The sequence below is a fragment of the Lepidothrix coronata genome, unplaced genomic scaffold, assembly GCF_001604755.1.
Source record: "Lepidothrix coronata isolate B3197 unplaced genomic scaffold, Lepidothrix_coronata-1.0 Scaffold240, whole genome shotgun sequence".
Taxonomy (NCBI): Eukaryota; Metazoa; Chordata; class Aves; order Passeriformes; family Pipridae; genus Lepidothrix; species Lepidothrix coronata.
The window spans coordinates 850811-867646 of record NW_016690420.1 but is presented as its reverse complement, the minus strand read 5'-3'; the positions used below and the strand labels follow the sequence as shown (position 1 = coordinate 867646).

Sequence of the window (16836 nt, the reverse complement as noted above, 5' to 3'; positions counted from 1 at the left end):
GGGCACTGTGCCAGCAGACTGCAAGGACTAGGATCGGGCACTGAGACAAGAATTTACTTTCCTGTTGCCCACAATAGCTTAGTTGCTTTAGTAGGAGGATGAATAAATCCTTATCTACTTTTGGCACGATTTTCCAGAACAAACCAACTCTCAGAACACCTCTTTGCAAACGGGTTTTGCAAAGGTGTTGCATCACCTCAGTGCCAGCTGTGGACACACTGCAGAGAGTGTCCCTTCTGCTCAGGAGCCCTGGAGTCCTCACCTTTCTAACCAGTGGAATGGGGGAGTGACCTCTTTCTAATCAAGGGTAATTAATGGCACAATGACAACAGATTGTCTGCAGATTCTCTTATCGCAGCTATGTGGAGAGAAGGAATAAAACATGAGTGGTGACATTTTAAGAAATTTAATTGCCTACAGGCAATTTGACACCTTAGAAGAGAATACGAATACACCCACACACACAGACTCACTTTTCGGTATCTCCAGAGCTGGTTCCCCTTCATTCCATGACAGTCATAGAGGGTCACAGGGCTGCTGTGGGAAATGGCATCGAAACAAAACTTCTTGGTGTGCTGAGGATCCCCGGGACGGATGTCCTCTCTCCAGCTGAAGGTGAACACCTGCCAGGACAAACAGGACCCTCAGGGTGGCTGGTACTTGGGCATGATGTTTTCACCAGCAGGAGGCTGTTCTCTGTCCCCACAGGGTGGGGGTGACTTAAGGGAAAGGACAGTATCTTCTACAGAAAAACTACTCCCACCTCTGGGGACAAGCATTGCTGACCAGGGGAGTCTGTACCAGCTGCCACAGCATGTGAAAGGAGCCTGTGCTGCTGCAGCCAGCCATGCTGGTCAGCCTGGGTGTCTCTGCAATGCAGACATACATCAAGGATTAAATGAGCAGCTGACCAATTACAGCCCTTCACAGCCAGCGAAAAAGGCAGAGAGCTACAGAAGCTCTGAGTTCACGCTGGCAGTAAACACCCGAGTCTGCACAGCCAGCCTGCAGTCACCTTGAGAAGTCTGTCCCACACCTTCTGGGACAAGAGACCAGGAGCCCACAGCTTCCCACCCCACAGGAGTGTCAGAAGGGCAAACATGTGGGCAATGCTTCCTGGCACTTTCCTCTACTGACCCTGCAATGAACTCTCAGTGTTCTCAGGTGAAATGAAGGGATGGACAGTACAGACAAGCAGAGAAAGGGGTTTAGCTCTAGAAATGGGGCACAACCTATGCCTGGCAATGCTGTGGCCTTGATAAAAGTGTCCTCTGTGACCAGCACTAGCCAGTGTGGTTCTGCAGGGCTACAGCCAGCACTCCTCCATCTCAGCCCCTAAGGAGAAGGGGTGTTCTGTGGGCTCCTTTGGAGGCACTTGGAGGAATGGTTCTCTCTTCAGAGATATCTCATGGGGCAGTAAGAAAGACTAGTAATGATCAGGGTGCTGCTAGCAGAACCAGTGTGGCTAAAAACTTTTGCACACAGAAGCCACTTTCTTCCTGCCTCTCTTTTAATCCCCTCTTGAGAGAGAAATTACTACAATCATTTAGGCTCAACACTCCACAGAAGTTCAAGCAACATTCTCTTCCTAAACAAAAGCCAACGTTAATTTTCAAGATCCTCCTGACACAGGGGCTTAGTTTTGGACTGTGCCTGAGTAAATTGGTTTTGTTTCTATTTTTCACGCATCAAAATTGATATGCAACAACCCTCTGTCTCCTACTACTGAAGCCATTCCCTGAAGAGTTATGCATGGCTCTGTAATAGAGGCATTGTTTTCTTGATCTTTTCTCAGCTCATCTGCTACAGTTTAGACAAACTAATATTTTCCTCCCTTCTGTTACAATAAAGCTGTCGTTTCTGGCACCTTATATGTTGAGAGGGTGAATCTATAACCCGGCTGGTATCATCTCTCTCCAGCAATGGCTGCGTGTTTATAATGCATTTGCCTCCTGTCAGGAGGATGATAGTGAGCGCTTATTGAATGCTCCTGCAGGTTCATTAATATGCATGATGCTCCTCTATCACTTCTTTCAGCACAACCTTTGAAGTTAATATTCACTTTGTTACATATTACAGCTGCCTTGTTACTGGTTTATTGTTTTGGCATATTGTTTCCTTGTGATTTCTTTTGTTCGCTCTGAGAACTTCAAAGCAGAGGTAAAAGCTCTGCTCAGAGTCTGCCAGGCTCCAGACCCTGCCACAAGCACAAGCCACATCCTGCTACCAGCTCATCAAGTACAATTAGCATGTGAGCTTTGGGGTGCACCTGACAGCTCTGCAATGGCCTTCCTTAAACATTGGTTCTTGTAACTTGTCCATCCCCAAATTTAGGGGCCGATGATTTATCAGACAGATTGTTACCTGCACGTTGTTCCATGCTGCTTCTCCTCTGTCCTTCACACAGTTTTCCAGCCTCAGTGGGGATCCCAGGGCTCCATGCTTAGTATCCACACACAGTCCAGTTCCTACATTGCGTATCTGAAACAGTAAATTAGTCACTGAATCTCCTACTCCTACCAGGTGACAGGAAAGAAGGCTCAAATTGCCTCAAATAGCAGCAATATTTGTAGGGAGACAATTTTTAAGATTCCTCACTTAACTGTGTGTCTGAGCTGGCAGGTAACAGCTGAAAGCAAGCACAGAACTCAAAATAGGACCCATTGCCAGCTGTACCATAACCTCCATCTCACAGCAAAACCCACAGGACTGCAGAGCCCACCGTGATGTTGTGATGGTGCATCCTCCTCACCCACACTGTGGTCTCAGAAATGCTCATTAGGCCTTGGCCTTGACAAACAGCACCAGGGCTCATCTCCTCTTGACCTTATCAGAAACAATGTTTGCCACAGTTGTGTGTAGCAATCCACGACTTCACTCCTGGGGTCATTTTTTAAACAGAACACAGCCAACTTTCAAAAACAGGGATGGGTTTTCTGGCTTTCAGGTGGGGAAGCTAAGGAGCAAAGTAGCTCAACATAGTTGTGAGGCCCTTTGGAAATATTATTGCTCAGCTGCCTCCTCTCCCTAGTCCTCTCTTTGGCATGTTCTGATTCCTACTAAATACACAGTGTGCAGAACAAGTCAAGTCTCTGTTCTCGTTGTAGCTGTGCATTAATAGAAGCAGCTGCCTGCCCAACTGCCTGCTTTGATCAGGCCACTGCAATGGTAGAGGAGTTCTGGGCTTTGAAACATATCAAGCAGATCTTGAAATACTCGCTTGCACCTTACTCACAGCAACCCAGTACCGGAGCACACGGGCGACCTTACAAAACCAAACCTCAGCCTGTTTGCCCACCGCAGACATCAGAGCACAAACTTGCCTCTCCCCAGGCGGCTGCTGGAGGCTCCACCGGTGGGTAGAACTTTGGCAAGTCCCAGGCGACCTCGCTCATGAACCACTTGAAGCTTTTGCAGTTGAGGTTGTTGCGAAGCTCCTTCTGGGCCGCGACGTCCCCCGCGGAGAGGTGCCGGTACTCTGGTCTGCGCTGGTAAATGTACTCGGCGTACTCATCCATCCACACCTCAGCCACCCGCTTCAGGTTCTGTGTGGGCAACAGCCACGGGTGAGAACGAGAAGGAAAACCACCTGAGAGCACTGCACAAACCACTGACATTAGCATTCAGAGCAGCTCGCATGTTTTCGCTCAGAAAGGATTTTCATTCGCATCCACTCTTTCTCTCCAGCTTCAGGACAAAGATTATTTTTATTATTCTCTAGTTCCAAGGGACTTTCAGAAAGATATTTTCAGTTGAGGTCAAAAGAACCCTGGCACTTGGCCATTATATCTAGTTCCTTGTGGCTAAGAAAAACAACATTAATCAAAAGTTGGTTTTTTTCCTTTTTTTTTTTCTGTAAAGAAACTAGTCAGAACATGATGCTGGTAAATACCACTGGACATTCAAAGGTCTCTGACAAAAAGCTGCTTTCTTAAATCCTTCTTATTGCATCTTTTATATCCATCTAGAAATGGGATTTGCAGTACTCCCTTCTGGAAAGCTTCAGTTCACAATACTCTTTCTTAGCACTATTTTTCCATTTTCTTGGGTAAAACTCTAACATACCTCAGGAATATGGAACTTTCAGGTGATGAACCTTCAGAACAGAAGCAAAGGGTTTACCTCCTGGCAGGAGTACATTTCATGTATTACTGAAAAGCTTAATCCACTGTACAATTCCAAGACAGCAATAAACACCACCCTCTCGAGACAACCTGCTTGTCACAGCACCCTCGAGACTGCTGGATCTTGGACTGTTCTCTGGCAACATCAGGCACATTCTTGGTGCCAAGACTTGCCATGTGCAGTTGTGACTCCAGTGACCCAGCAGCACTGCCCTGCCCACCTTGCATGAAGCTGGTCAGTCCTGCAGTGATCGTTTACTACCAAAAAAATTAGGATGCTAAGAGTCAGCAGTGTGCTGACCCTGCCCTGAATGCAGCCTCCAAACAAGAGCAGGTGTTTATCTCAAGGTGACTAAATGATCTTAGATGCCAAGAAACAGCCTTGGCTACACCTGTCTGCCATCTCCTTCAAGCACTGTGGGAGTTCACGAGCGCCAAATACTGAATCAAAAGAAATACAGCTCCTTCCTGAAGAGATGGCACAGACAGGAGAGCGCTCTATCGCTCTGACAGGTCATTGCTGGGCTGAGAAATAAATCCAAATCTATAACCAGGGCCGTGCTATTAAACTGGGAAGCATTTTAACACTGTGCAAGCCATAAACTACAGAACAGCAGGGCATCTTTTTGTGGTTTTTAGTTTTGTAGCCTTCCTGCTTCTATGATTTTTTTCTCCCACCAGAGGGCAATGTAGTCCCTTCTCAATTTAAAAATTAACTGGAGAAACCCAGTGCATGATAGGCAAAAGCTCTTTCCTCTTTGGGCTACACTAGATTAAGAAATAAGATGGCAGTGAACATTCCATTGTGGAAAATTACAGCTTGCCCATTCAGTGGTCTGTGATGCTTGAAGTTGAGAGGTCTTTCAATCACCAAAACGCAATCACCACGCTGAAGCCTGCTGCTCTTGGAGAGCACAGCTATAAAATGACTGAAGTATTATACAAATAAAGCCATATCTTGTTTTTATAGCCAGTGCCTGATCACAGAGTCCCTTCCCAGCACCCAGCAGTAGCCTTTGTCAGCTGTCAGCACACGTCTCGCAGCTCCCCAGGCTCTCTTCCCTTTGTGCTACATGTCCACCACTGCAAAACTGCTCAACTTGCACTGTACAAGTGCAGCTTACAGACCACAAAGCCTATATTTGCCTCTCCATTGAGGGGTCAGAGGAGACAACAGCATGGTCACGTTGCAGTCAGACACATGTAGTGGGGAATGCCACTACCACTTACTCTTGCCAGGCTAACTCCTGTGGGAACCTTGTATGGAACATATTTCCTGTAGATATGACCAACCCTAGAGCAAGGGATGTCCTCCATGCGACCTCCACACATCCATACCTGTGGAACAGCAGAGAAACAGATTCAATCTTGGTTTATGGAGAAAACTGAAAAAGAAAAAAAAAAAAGACTTCCAAGTACTGAAAAAGCTTAACCCAGATTTTTTACATTAAAGTACACTCTTCCCAAATCCCCTCCCCTCCTCGCCTTAGTCTCAAATCCTATAACTACCCGCTTAGAGCCATGCAGCAAGCCTTGATTTAGCACAAGTGCTATCAAGCCTTCTTCACAGAAAAGAACAGGGGAAAAAAATCGGAGCACCCAGAGAACAGCACACACCTCGCTTTAAACTGATATACATTATTACAGCCATAGTAACCACAACAGTTAAACTGGGCTGCCATAAAAACCCTGGGTGTAGGTTGTGTAACGATGCTGTAAAAGGGAGGCCATCTATGTAGTACAGGTGGTCATGTGTTATGCAAAAGGCTCCAGGGAATTCATGAGCCTGTTCAAGTGCCAGAAATCAGAAGAAACTGCTACTTTTTCCCGTGGTTATATCACTGCTCTCGTATGGTTTCATTGCTGACATTCACTCATTGCTTTTGCAGCCTTACAATTAACTGGAAATCTCTGCCTGGTAACACATAAATAGCTTTAAAAAAGCCCTCAGGAAGTCACTAGAGCACACTGTAGTTGGAGATGACTACCTTGATGCTTGGTTAACGTCTAGATTAGGCCCAGAAGCTTCCTTCCCCATCTGGGAAGATTTGACTCTGTGCCAGCACTCTGCAACAACATTCTTTTATTCCTTATTTATAGCACAGATGTAAAAATTTTGTCCGAGTGAGACAAAAGATGTTTCCTGAACCAGCCAATCTCCTTCGTTAGGTTTAAGAAACATATTCATATGCTTCACAAAAAGACTTAAAGAAAAAGTACCCTTCAGAATGCCAAACAAACGACTTTCTGAATTCCTGAAGCACGGCACTGCCTTGCCCTGCAGTTTGTCCCCAGATCCGATGGCAGTGCCCCGAGGGCTGCAGTGTTTAGGCTGGTGCTGCAGTGCTCTTGATCCCCCTGTTCACTGTGGCTAATTTGAGCCACAGCAGTTCACTGTACAACGAGCTTAGTCAACAGCTTCACACATTGCAGGCAATTCCATTAATATTCTACAGCGACAATATTAAATACTTAGCTCAGAAGAGAAATATTTGGCCAAGGCTGCTGCATAATTATTAGCTCTGACACTGAAGTCCTCTGGAGTTTTAGCTCTGTCTGCTGGCCCTAATAATTACAGTCATTTGCTGACTATGTATAACTTAATGGAGGTTGGTTGCTCTCAGTTAGAGGAATATTTTTCACAGGCAACTTCTAAAGTTCAGGGTATTTAATTACATGTCGTTATGGCGAGAGAGACAAGAAGAAAGTTGACAAACACTCCTGCTACAGGATTTCATCCCTTTTGTCCCTGCTGTGTCTTGAGAGGCTGGTATGGAAGAGATGAAAAAAGAAACTAGCACTCAGCTTCTGTGAAGTTTCTCATGGAATTAGAAATCCTTCTTATTCTACAGCTGCCGTGCTTTTGGCTGCAGAGGGCCACAGCGCGATTTCGCTGCTGGGACATGAACAGATAGGCTGAGAAACAGGAATTTGGACATGTTTTGTGTTTCTATGACAGAAATGGTTTGTGTAAGGCTGTAAGAGCTGCAACAGATCTGGGAACTATGAAGAGCTGCAGGAGCAGCAGCAGAAGCCCAGAGCTCAGTTGCATAGACACACACACAATCCTCGACAACCTGTATTACCCTTCCCTGCACTCTGCATCAAGCAAGCCTGACAAGGTTCCCAGGAGCTGCATTTTAGTGTAAGACAAGCCTGAGTGCAAACACCAGCCTGTTATCCTTGCTGCCTGCCCACAGGATGCCTCACCTGCTCCACCTCCAAGTCAGGCCACTGTGAATACACCTCTCCTCTGAAACACGATGTCCCTACCTGTAAGGTGAGCAGCAGAGCCCTGCAGTCAGTACAGCTGGAGAGGAGAGCACTGTCCTTGCACTGCAGATCTTGTGAAAACAGACAGCACTGATTCACAGAGCCCGTTGCTGGAGAGAGGCAGAGGGTGTGAGGAGCTGGACAGAACTGATGGTATGCTGGACCAGGAGCTCCAAACTGCTACAAGACTCCAGGCATAGAAGACGACATTACGTGAAGACATGTAACTATATGATCAGAAAAGCTGCTTAACTGAGTTACTGAACATGCTTTAAAATATTTCCTTCCAAATGATGCTGCAATGGAGGCAATGGAAGGCTTCCTAATTCCTTCTAGCAGAGCTCAGTGACCCTTTCAAGGTACTTCACCAACTCTGTGCCTCTTTAACGGTGTGTCACACTGCAAGTGACAGTGTGGCACCCGCAGTACAAATCTAATTTTAAAAGCATGCTTTCCATTCATTCGTTGCTGCTTTGATTTATTTTATTAGTGAGCTGCTTTGTGTGGTGACAGAACTCATTACAACCTCCATAAAGACAATTACCAGTCCTTATCTATACAACTGGAAGAAGGGGGAGAGGGAAAGAGCGTGACATGCATTGGTAAAACACAGCTAACAAAAGCATAAGAAAGCCAGAGTTAAAGGTCAGGAAATCGCATCCAAGGGTCTGTCAAGGAATAACTGCAAGGGAAGAAAACCCAAAATAGCTGTGTGCTCACTAAGGGAATGCTTCCAGTCAGTGAAATTTGGTTGTCTTTAAACAAGGGGACAGTTCCCAGGCATGACACACCAAAATTTACACTGCTAAAAATACCATGCTGTCAGACAGCTGGAATGGTGCTGATCTGTGGGGCAGCACCTCATGCCTTCCCCACAACACGGACTGTCACTGACTGCCTTCTCCTTAGAAGGGTCCAGGGGAGCCAGCTTCTTCTTGTTGCTGTTTTACAGAGGGTGAGATGGTGCCTCACTCCTTGGCTGACATGACAGTGAAACATCACAGCCTGAACTTGACACACCTGATTTCAATCAGCCATTTACTAGAACACCGTAAGAACAAGAATTAAAGCTGGACAGGCAGACAGTGCTTTACACAGTAATCTAATCAGATCTCATCAGGAGAGAACAGGAAATTTCTCTTCCTCCTCAGGCACTATTTTGCCAATCTCCATTTTGGGCTTGGAATCCAGCAGCTGACAGATCTGCTGGAATTAAGGGAAAACCTGGCTACACTGAGGTCAATGGGCCTACTGCAACAGATTTAGCTAAGGCCACAATCTCGCCCTAATAATAAAAATGTACACAAGGGAAATAAAATAACAGCACCAGTGATATTACTTCCATCTTCCCAGTGGCCTGGAGAGCTGTAACTCCATATTCATAAAGCAACGCCTGAGCCTTTGACTCAGTCAGTATGCTATGAAAGCACCAGATAATATGCCACCTATTCTCTACATGGGAATGTTATGCTGATCCAATTCCCTTTCTGCAATTTCAGAAAACAATGTCAGGTAAGACAGCTGAACCTCTCCTCTCAAACACACAATACAATGCTGCAGTTGGTGTGTGAACACACATTATCTGGGAATACAAGGTTTATGGTTTCCAAAGACTGCACCATGATGAGCCAATGCTTCCCAGGAGAGGGAAAAAACACAAAAGAGAGAGTTAAGCCTTGAAAACAAAGCTGTTCCTGCAAGGCACAACAGAAATGAAGACCATGGGATGGACCAACGGAGAGAAGCTGGCTGGTTGTCTGAGCACACACTGAAAGGTGGGAAGAAAAAGACATAGAGAATCAGGGGGGTTCTCTGCATAACAAGGAAGGTGAGAGGATGAAAGCAAGGGAGACCAATAATTCAGGAAAATTGTAATCCTTTCTATTAGAAGCATCAGCTGCTCCTGCAGCTGGGACACAGTGCTCTATAAGAGATTAAGGTAGCTCATGGGGCGCTGGGATCTGCGTGTTTGCACAGCACCTTCTCTCACATCACACACCAGCACAGCCCCTCCTCACCGTCTGGAGCATTCAAGAGTAATGACAGCACTTTCCAATAATCAGACAGTGGAGGGGAGCCCTTCCCTGCTGCTGCTTGGTGGGAGGCTGCTCTGGAACCCAAACAGCACACAGGGTGGACAGAGGCAAAAAATTCAAGTCATTGATCTGAAACTGCTCTGTGCATCACCACATAGGGAGGGAGAAAGAAGCCACCCTGTACTGCAGCCGAGAACCTTAGAATTAAGCAGCATGTGCTGGCTAAAAAGAACCTCCACAAAAAAAAGCAGCAGAATGCCCAGCCTGTTTCAGTGTGGGCAAACGTGAGCTGCTGGAAAGTGGTGCGAGGATGTGCCCGGAATAAGCAGTGGAGGCTCACAATCAGCACTAACTTCAGCAACACAACTGGAAATGTTCAGAAGGGATCCCTGGGCAGCTGCACCTGAACTACACGCCTGCCAGTGGCAACATGGGAATAAGAAATGTGCTGCTGATATGGGGCACAGGAGATGCAGACATTAGACTTGTGGACAGAAACTATGGAGCACTTGGATTTGTTGGAAATCAGAAGCAATCCGTGTTGATGCTTTGGGAAAAGGATTTGGAAAAATGCAGTGATCTACCATCACCAGAATAAATGCAGTGGCTGTTTCCTATTGCTGAAGCACAGAGTGAAGACCACAAGTACTGCCCAGTGAATTTTATTAAGGCTTTACAATCTCTTATTGCTCTTGAAGTACAATGTGCAATTAAAGGATAGAGAGCCACACCACTCAAGATCTGAAGTACAAAGTACAGCTATATTTATGCCTATATGAGCCAGAGACATCCCTTTTTACTCTTCTGTTTCCCCATACCCCAAAAAATCAGAGACTATATATTTATGGAAGAGAGGCGTGAAGCAGTTTACTGAAGATTATGTAAGCCAAACAGAAGAGAAGCCAAAAAAATACTGGAAAAGAGGCAACATGATCTCAAATGAAACTGAGCGTAGATAAGTGCTGTAAAAAGTAGCATTTGCAGGAGGGAACAGTTTAAATGCTCCATATATACTACTCCAAATTAAATGCATTTATGTAAAAAAAAATGAAGTGGTTACGTAGGCAGCTATTAAGTTGTGTTTAGAAGAGGAAAGGCCCATTGTAACTTTGGATAAAGCATTCGATTTTGCTCACATAATTTCAGGAAGATAAAAAAGACCAGGAAAAGCTGTAAGAGAGAAGAATTATAGAAGTGACTCCAAAAAAAGCAAGAAAATCCACCTCGATGAAGTCCACTGAACAGAGGAACCACGGCTGTAGTTAGGGGGAACAGAAAGGAAAGGTGATATGTGCCCCACAGAGACAGCTGTGAATGCTTGTTACCCCTTCTCTAAAATACAAGAACATACTCCGAGGTCAGCAGCTGGGATGGAGGAGATGGAGGAGGAGGAGGAGGAGGAGAATGGTTCTCTCAGAACACGGATCTGCAGAGCAGTTTGCCCAGAGAAAGCAGAGCTCATGGAGCAAAGGAGGCTCATCTGAACACAGACAACACCTGCAAGGACCACTGGAGCCTGGGACCTGCCTGCTGTGTCTGGGGATGACCTGACACAGGAAGACCTTAACCTGCAGAGGTGCTGGGTTAGAGGCACTGAGCTGCTCTGGATATACACAGGGCAAGAGGAGGAAGAAATGCCTGTTTTCTGCTTGAATATGGAAAGGATAGATGACTCCTCCAATTCCAATCTAGAAATTCGTTTTAAGGGACTGGTAAAACCCACAAAACTACAAACCAGCAGTTGGGGTAGAAAGTTTGTTTCTAATGTGAAGTTCACCTAAATTTTTTTGTCTCTCCTACATGCAGTGTTTTCTAGTGATGTTTGGTGTACGCATTTCATACAAGGAGCAAGGCTTCTACAGTTTGATCCACCCTCCAGCTAAATGTTTTCTGAGGTGCTAAACACTGATGATTTCTCTCTTGGCTTGCCTGAAAATTTCTGCTCAGGAGGAAGCAGAGCCAGCTGATGACAGAAATACACACGATCCCCAAACAGAGAGGCAAGAGGCTCCTAAATAAACTTGTTTATTCCCAGTCTCTCAGCAACAGAGCCCTGGATTTTAAAATAAAGGCAAAATCCAGTAAAGAACAGTTCATGCATGGCCAAAAAAGGAATATGCTTAAGAAAAAAAAAAAACCATCACGAAACAAACCCCCAAAAGCCTGGTGAGGCTCAAGAAGACCAGATCCTATGCACTGGATTAAAGACCAGCAGTACAAAAGAGGACCTGCACCCACAACGCCCAGACACAGGGATGGATTCTTTGTTAAAGCTGGGCTGTAAATCTGGCACGCTCAGAATCTGAAATCCCATGTGATAATAAATAATGTGAAAGCAGGTACCCCACGCCTAAAGCCAGAGCTTTAAATTATTTGACAGTGCACCTTTAACTACAAAAATCTCAGTCTGCTTCTAAAGGTAAAATCGTAGCTCTAAGCTCGCCAGGAAATGTCATAGCTTCATAAATTGTATGAACAAACCTTCTATTCTTGCAATTCCAGCAGAATTATTAAATCTATCAGCCACAGATGAATGTATCAATTTATCTTAATTTCTGAAAATACACTGAGCCTCTTTCAGTGAAAACTTCATTTTTCTGTTGCACAATGAAAGAAAAAGGGGGGTCTTTGCAGGGATTAATTAAAGCAAATTTATCCCTCCATAAATTACCATCTCTGGACTGAAATAAACCACAGTGTGTTTCAGAGGGGATAAGCAAACAGATGAATGAAGTAGTCTTATTTCCTGCAGATCAAGCAGAGTGACTGTCTGCTGTGGCACTGGAGACAAAGGGCTTACCCAGCCACTGTCATCACTCTTGGAAACCAGTATTTTCAGAAAGGAAGAAAGGCTGAATACTGACACTGCCCCTCCTGCAGAGAATGAGTGTGTTACACAATTTCAGTACATGCAACCCAAAGAGCAAATGGCTCTAATCTCTGCCACCATTACAGAGGACACAGGACCTCCAAGGTGACTTTATTATTTTTTTTGTAAGCAAATGATGGAAGAAAAGACTGTCTCAAGAACAATGTCTTTTCTCCCACTGTTTGCTGCCCAGTAGCTCACGGGGTGTATGTATGGCAATATGGGTTGCTGTGGTTTGATATCCTCTGAATTGCACAGGGGCATTGAGATTTAGGAATCTGTCTTAGAAGAGACCAGCCATGACTTTTAAGGGGAGACTTGCAGAATTTTAGCTGCTGAAGCTAAACTGCACTATAGTAGCAGTGCTGCCATCTTCTAGCCCTGTGCTGAGGCCAACTAGCTTAGATCAGTGGCATCCAGACACCTATAAAACTATATATTCAACTTCTGGAACAGAAACCCCAGAGTTTAACATAGAAATCTTTACTCCAGGCTATGGAAAGGATTCCAGACTAGCCACCTGCCTTCAAGGGTCTGGGACATTCCAGTGGGTTTCCTAGACTGGATTTCAGAGTGCCATATTGCAAGATAACACAGCTACCAGCGGTGTTGGTGGGTCACAGTGACATGTTACTACTAGTAAGCATTTTTAGTCAGCTGGCTAACTCTTAATTTTAAAGCCCTCAACTGAGCAGCTCAGTCAGTCAGTGAGTAACAGAACTGTCCCCAAGCCAGGCAGATAATGATCCAAAGTCATTGCCAGCAACAGTGCTATTACTCCAGTTGTTGGGGATTTCTTCCTGGGTAATTAACAGACCCAGTTCCTCGCAGCCAGGAGTCAGATGGATTGACTACAGACAGAAAGTTGCTCTCAGCTCTGGGAACTCAAGCTGAGGGCTGAGGTACTCAAATGGGCAAACACTGAGCTGCTGGAATCGTTCTTCCCTCAAGGAGGGGAGTGTTTCATCATCTTGCCAGGGTGAGCACTAAGCAGCCCAAGAGTCAGAGAGCTCCACACAAGCTGACTTACCCTTGCTGGGAGGAGTGCATGCATCGGAATCTGTGACCACAGAGTGGGGACACCCCAGCTAATCATGCTCCAAAACTGACCCTCACAAGTGACTGGTCACACCACCGCTGTTTCTTCTGTGCACTATCTTACTACTCCCAGCTCTTTCACCTTTAGTCACACGCAAAAGCAAGGACAAGACAGATCATTCACATTCTGCGCCTCAGAACAATTCTTACTTTTCAAAACAAAAGTAATTTCCAGAGAACATGGCTCACCTTAAAGGATATTTCATACTGCTCTCCTCCCCATATCTCCAGACCTGCATCATACCCTCCCAGCTCCCAGAACCACTTTCTATCGACTGCAAACAGTCCTCCAGCCATTACAGGAGACCTTAAGGAAAAACCAGACTCCATATTACAAACACATTTAAAGATACAGATCTCTAACTAAACATTTAAAAAACAAAGCAAGATTTGACAAATATTCTTTTCACCACCCAGTGTTCCCGGTGCCTTTACAGCCCTGTCAGAGCAACAAACAGCTGGTTTGGCATTATCTACTGATTTCCCACTTGCAAAGGAAGAGGAGGACCAGATTAGGGTCCCTTCAGAACCAGCCAGTGCCTCTCCTCCAAACAGGCAGGAGTTCACCATTAAGTGACAGGACACAACCTCTCCCAGAGGGACCTGTGTGCTGCACACGTGGTGCTCTGCCTCAGTCGTGCTCTGCCTAAGTCATTGAGTTTAACCTCAAAAAGAGTTTTGTTGACTTTTTTTTTTTAACACTGTATAAGGGACAGCAGAACTGTCTCAATGGTGGCAAGCACAGCAACAGCAGAACACAACTTCATCACAGATTTACGTCTGCAATGCACTGCAACCATCAAAATCACTGTAATTATTCTGTTAGGTTTTCTTCTTCCCACACCTGAGAATGACATATAAGCCACCATTGGTTTGTTGTTTTTGGCAGAGCATTAGGGATACTAAGTTATGTTTGAAAGATCTCAGTAATAAATTACCACGTTAGATGTTACACATTACAGTTTTCAATGAAATGTTAACTTCTGTGGGAATTAAGGTGGCAAAAAAACCAGCAATGAAAAGGAGAGTGTTCACAGCTACTATACAATGCATTTCTTTTAAACCAACAAAGCAAACGGCTGCCAAAAAGCAAGTAGCTTAGCACCAGTTTCTGACTTTTACTATGCTGAGATGTAAACCAACCCTGTAACAGGGAGTTATTTCATTAGCTGGCTCTGAGCCCGCTGTGTTTCAGTAACTTACTCAAAGGGATCACTGGGATCAGGTTTCTGTAACTCAGGAGGAATAGGGATCCTCTTGTAGTACATCTCCCAGTCAAATGCCCCTCGCATCGCATCTCCAGCCTGAGTCTCGTATCCAAAGTGGTCATGATCAATAACATCAATCATAGGGCAAACGATAGTCTTGCGGTTTCGGGCAATGCGATCTGAAGATTGGAGAAACACGTTAGAAAACCCGCACCAGTTGGCTCCTTTGACCACGAAATTACAAAAGAAGAGTGTCAAAATATGAAGTTGTCCAGGAACGACAGAGTTTTCTTCTCATTCCTTCTCTTTTGGGCAGATGCTCCAATTTATATCAATTTGTCTGCTACTTCTGCAATAATTAATAATTGAGATAAAAACACCAGGCAATCATCTCCCAGAAACAGAATAGGAAGACACAGGCACACTACAACAGATATCTGCACTGCCAAGCTAAAACCAGACCCTCTTGTACTCTCTGAGCAGTCCTCATTTTCACAAGCAACTGGGGTGTGACCCTTTCTGCATGGATCCAAATCCAGGGAAACAACTCACTGCACCACCCAGCTCTAATTGCTATGGCAGGATCTGGCAGAAAGCATTTCAGACTAATGGCATAACTACTCTCAGCAGGCCCAAGAAAGGCAAGCGTTACCTCCTCCCCTCCACCTTTTCTTCCAACCAAATACAACAACACAGGATTAATTCCTGCACTAGCATCTGGAATTTCTTAAATACTTTATTAGTGAGACAATCTCTTGTTGGAAGTTAACTTTCAGAGCAGAGGCGACAAATGATGTCTCAGCTTCCAAAACACGTCTAACACAAATCCTTTCTGTGCTTTAAAATCAGAGCATACTCTACGTGTTCTCATTTAAATGACATTTGAGCTAATTCTGTCCTCCCTCCCAGGGGCTCATAAAGCTGCAAATGTTTTACACTATTGCCAGATATAAGCTGTAGTGAAAGCAAGGGGATAACCATCCAACAATCCTGCGGACAAATCTGACTTGTGTTTCTTAAACCTCCACCTGACTATTGTTGCCAAAGTCTATGTGACAAAGTCACACCTCAGAGAGAGCTTTGGCAGGTCACTTGCCATGGGCTTGTAAAGGAGTTTGGTACTGGCCAGAGGCAGACAGGTACCAGAAACAGATGACACTGTCCCTTCAATTAATCATCTCTGAAAAGAGCTGACATTGTCAAACTGATGACTCCTTAAAGATGAAGCACTGCCTTGGAAAAGAGTGCCCATGTTCTACAAATACATACCAGCAGCTCTCATTCACAAGAAGTATTTTCCACAGGCTCGCAAGTAGAAGTTAAATATAGCTATATAGGAGATAAACCCCCTAAAAGCTACTCAAAACCTGTATGTACAGATCTTTTCTGTATGAGAAAGCCATTCCTCTCTGCAAGCTGCTGAATGACCATGTGATAGTTTACTTTTCTAACAAGCTGTAAATTATTTAAGGTTTCATTTAGTGAGGCATGAGAAGAATATGATCTCTGCTCTTTAATTAACCAAAGCATATGACAGGGTTATTGCACAGTGTAGGACTGCAGAACAGAGAAATTCTTGTATTAAAGGTTACAAGTTGTCAACAATTCGCTTGAGTCATTTGGTTGGTTTGTTCTCCCTTTTATGATGTTTCATGTTCCTTTTGTCCATTTACAGTATGATAGGAAAGCAGTGGGTGGAAATAACCCAAATTTAACACCCCCCACTCACCTAACAGGGGTGGCAGCCAGTTCACGTTGGCCTCGCAGTGGGAATCCAGGAAGGTGATGACGTCCCCTATGGCCACAGAGGCCCCCAGCATGCGAGTCCTGATCAGCCCTTCCCTCTTTTTGGTTCGGAGGATTCGTACATTTGGGAACTGGGCCATATAATCCTCCAGGCGTTTCTTCAGGTGTTCTGTACGAAAAGGAGAAATTTGAACACTGTAACAACTGATTTCTTAAAAATGCGGCTCCATCTCTACCAGAAGGGGATGACTTTGGAAGTACGACCTGAACAGTTAACAAATGCAGTAACAGGAAAAAGGAAGTAAGAATAATTGCTTTTAAATTCCAGGTTTAAAAATAACTGCTTAAGCGAGACTTTTGAAGATGTTCCAAAATCTTAGAAGCAATTAAACAGAAAAGAAAAAAAGAAAAAAAAAGGCACTAGGAGAAGATGAAGGAGTGCTGGATGAGAAAGAAAGTAGCAGAGGAAGAGGAAAAGGAAT

At 44.8% G+C, this 16836-nt stretch overlaps 1 protein-coding gene across 1 annotated transcript in view; it reads right to left on the bottom strand.

Moving 5' to 3' along the window:
• Positions 1-16836, bottom strand: part of GALNT10 (polypeptide N-acetylgalactosaminyltransferase 10) — an 82115-nt gene that overhangs the window by 5475 nt on the left and 59804 nt on the right. Inside the window, exons 5-11 of the mRNA XM_017834809.1 lie at positions 16338-16523; positions 14604-14787; positions 13590-13707; positions 5355-5462; positions 3324-3545; positions 2365-2481; positions 474-623 (exon numbers count right to left, since the gene is read on the bottom strand). Coding sequence (XP_017690298.1) covers positions 474-623; positions 2365-2481; positions 3324-3545; positions 5355-5462; positions 13590-13707; positions 14604-14787; positions 16338-16523 — 1085 coding nt within the window. The remainder of the gene's footprint in view (positions 1-473; positions 624-2364; positions 2482-3323; positions 3546-5354; positions 5463-13589; positions 13708-14603; positions 14788-16337; positions 16524-16836) is intronic.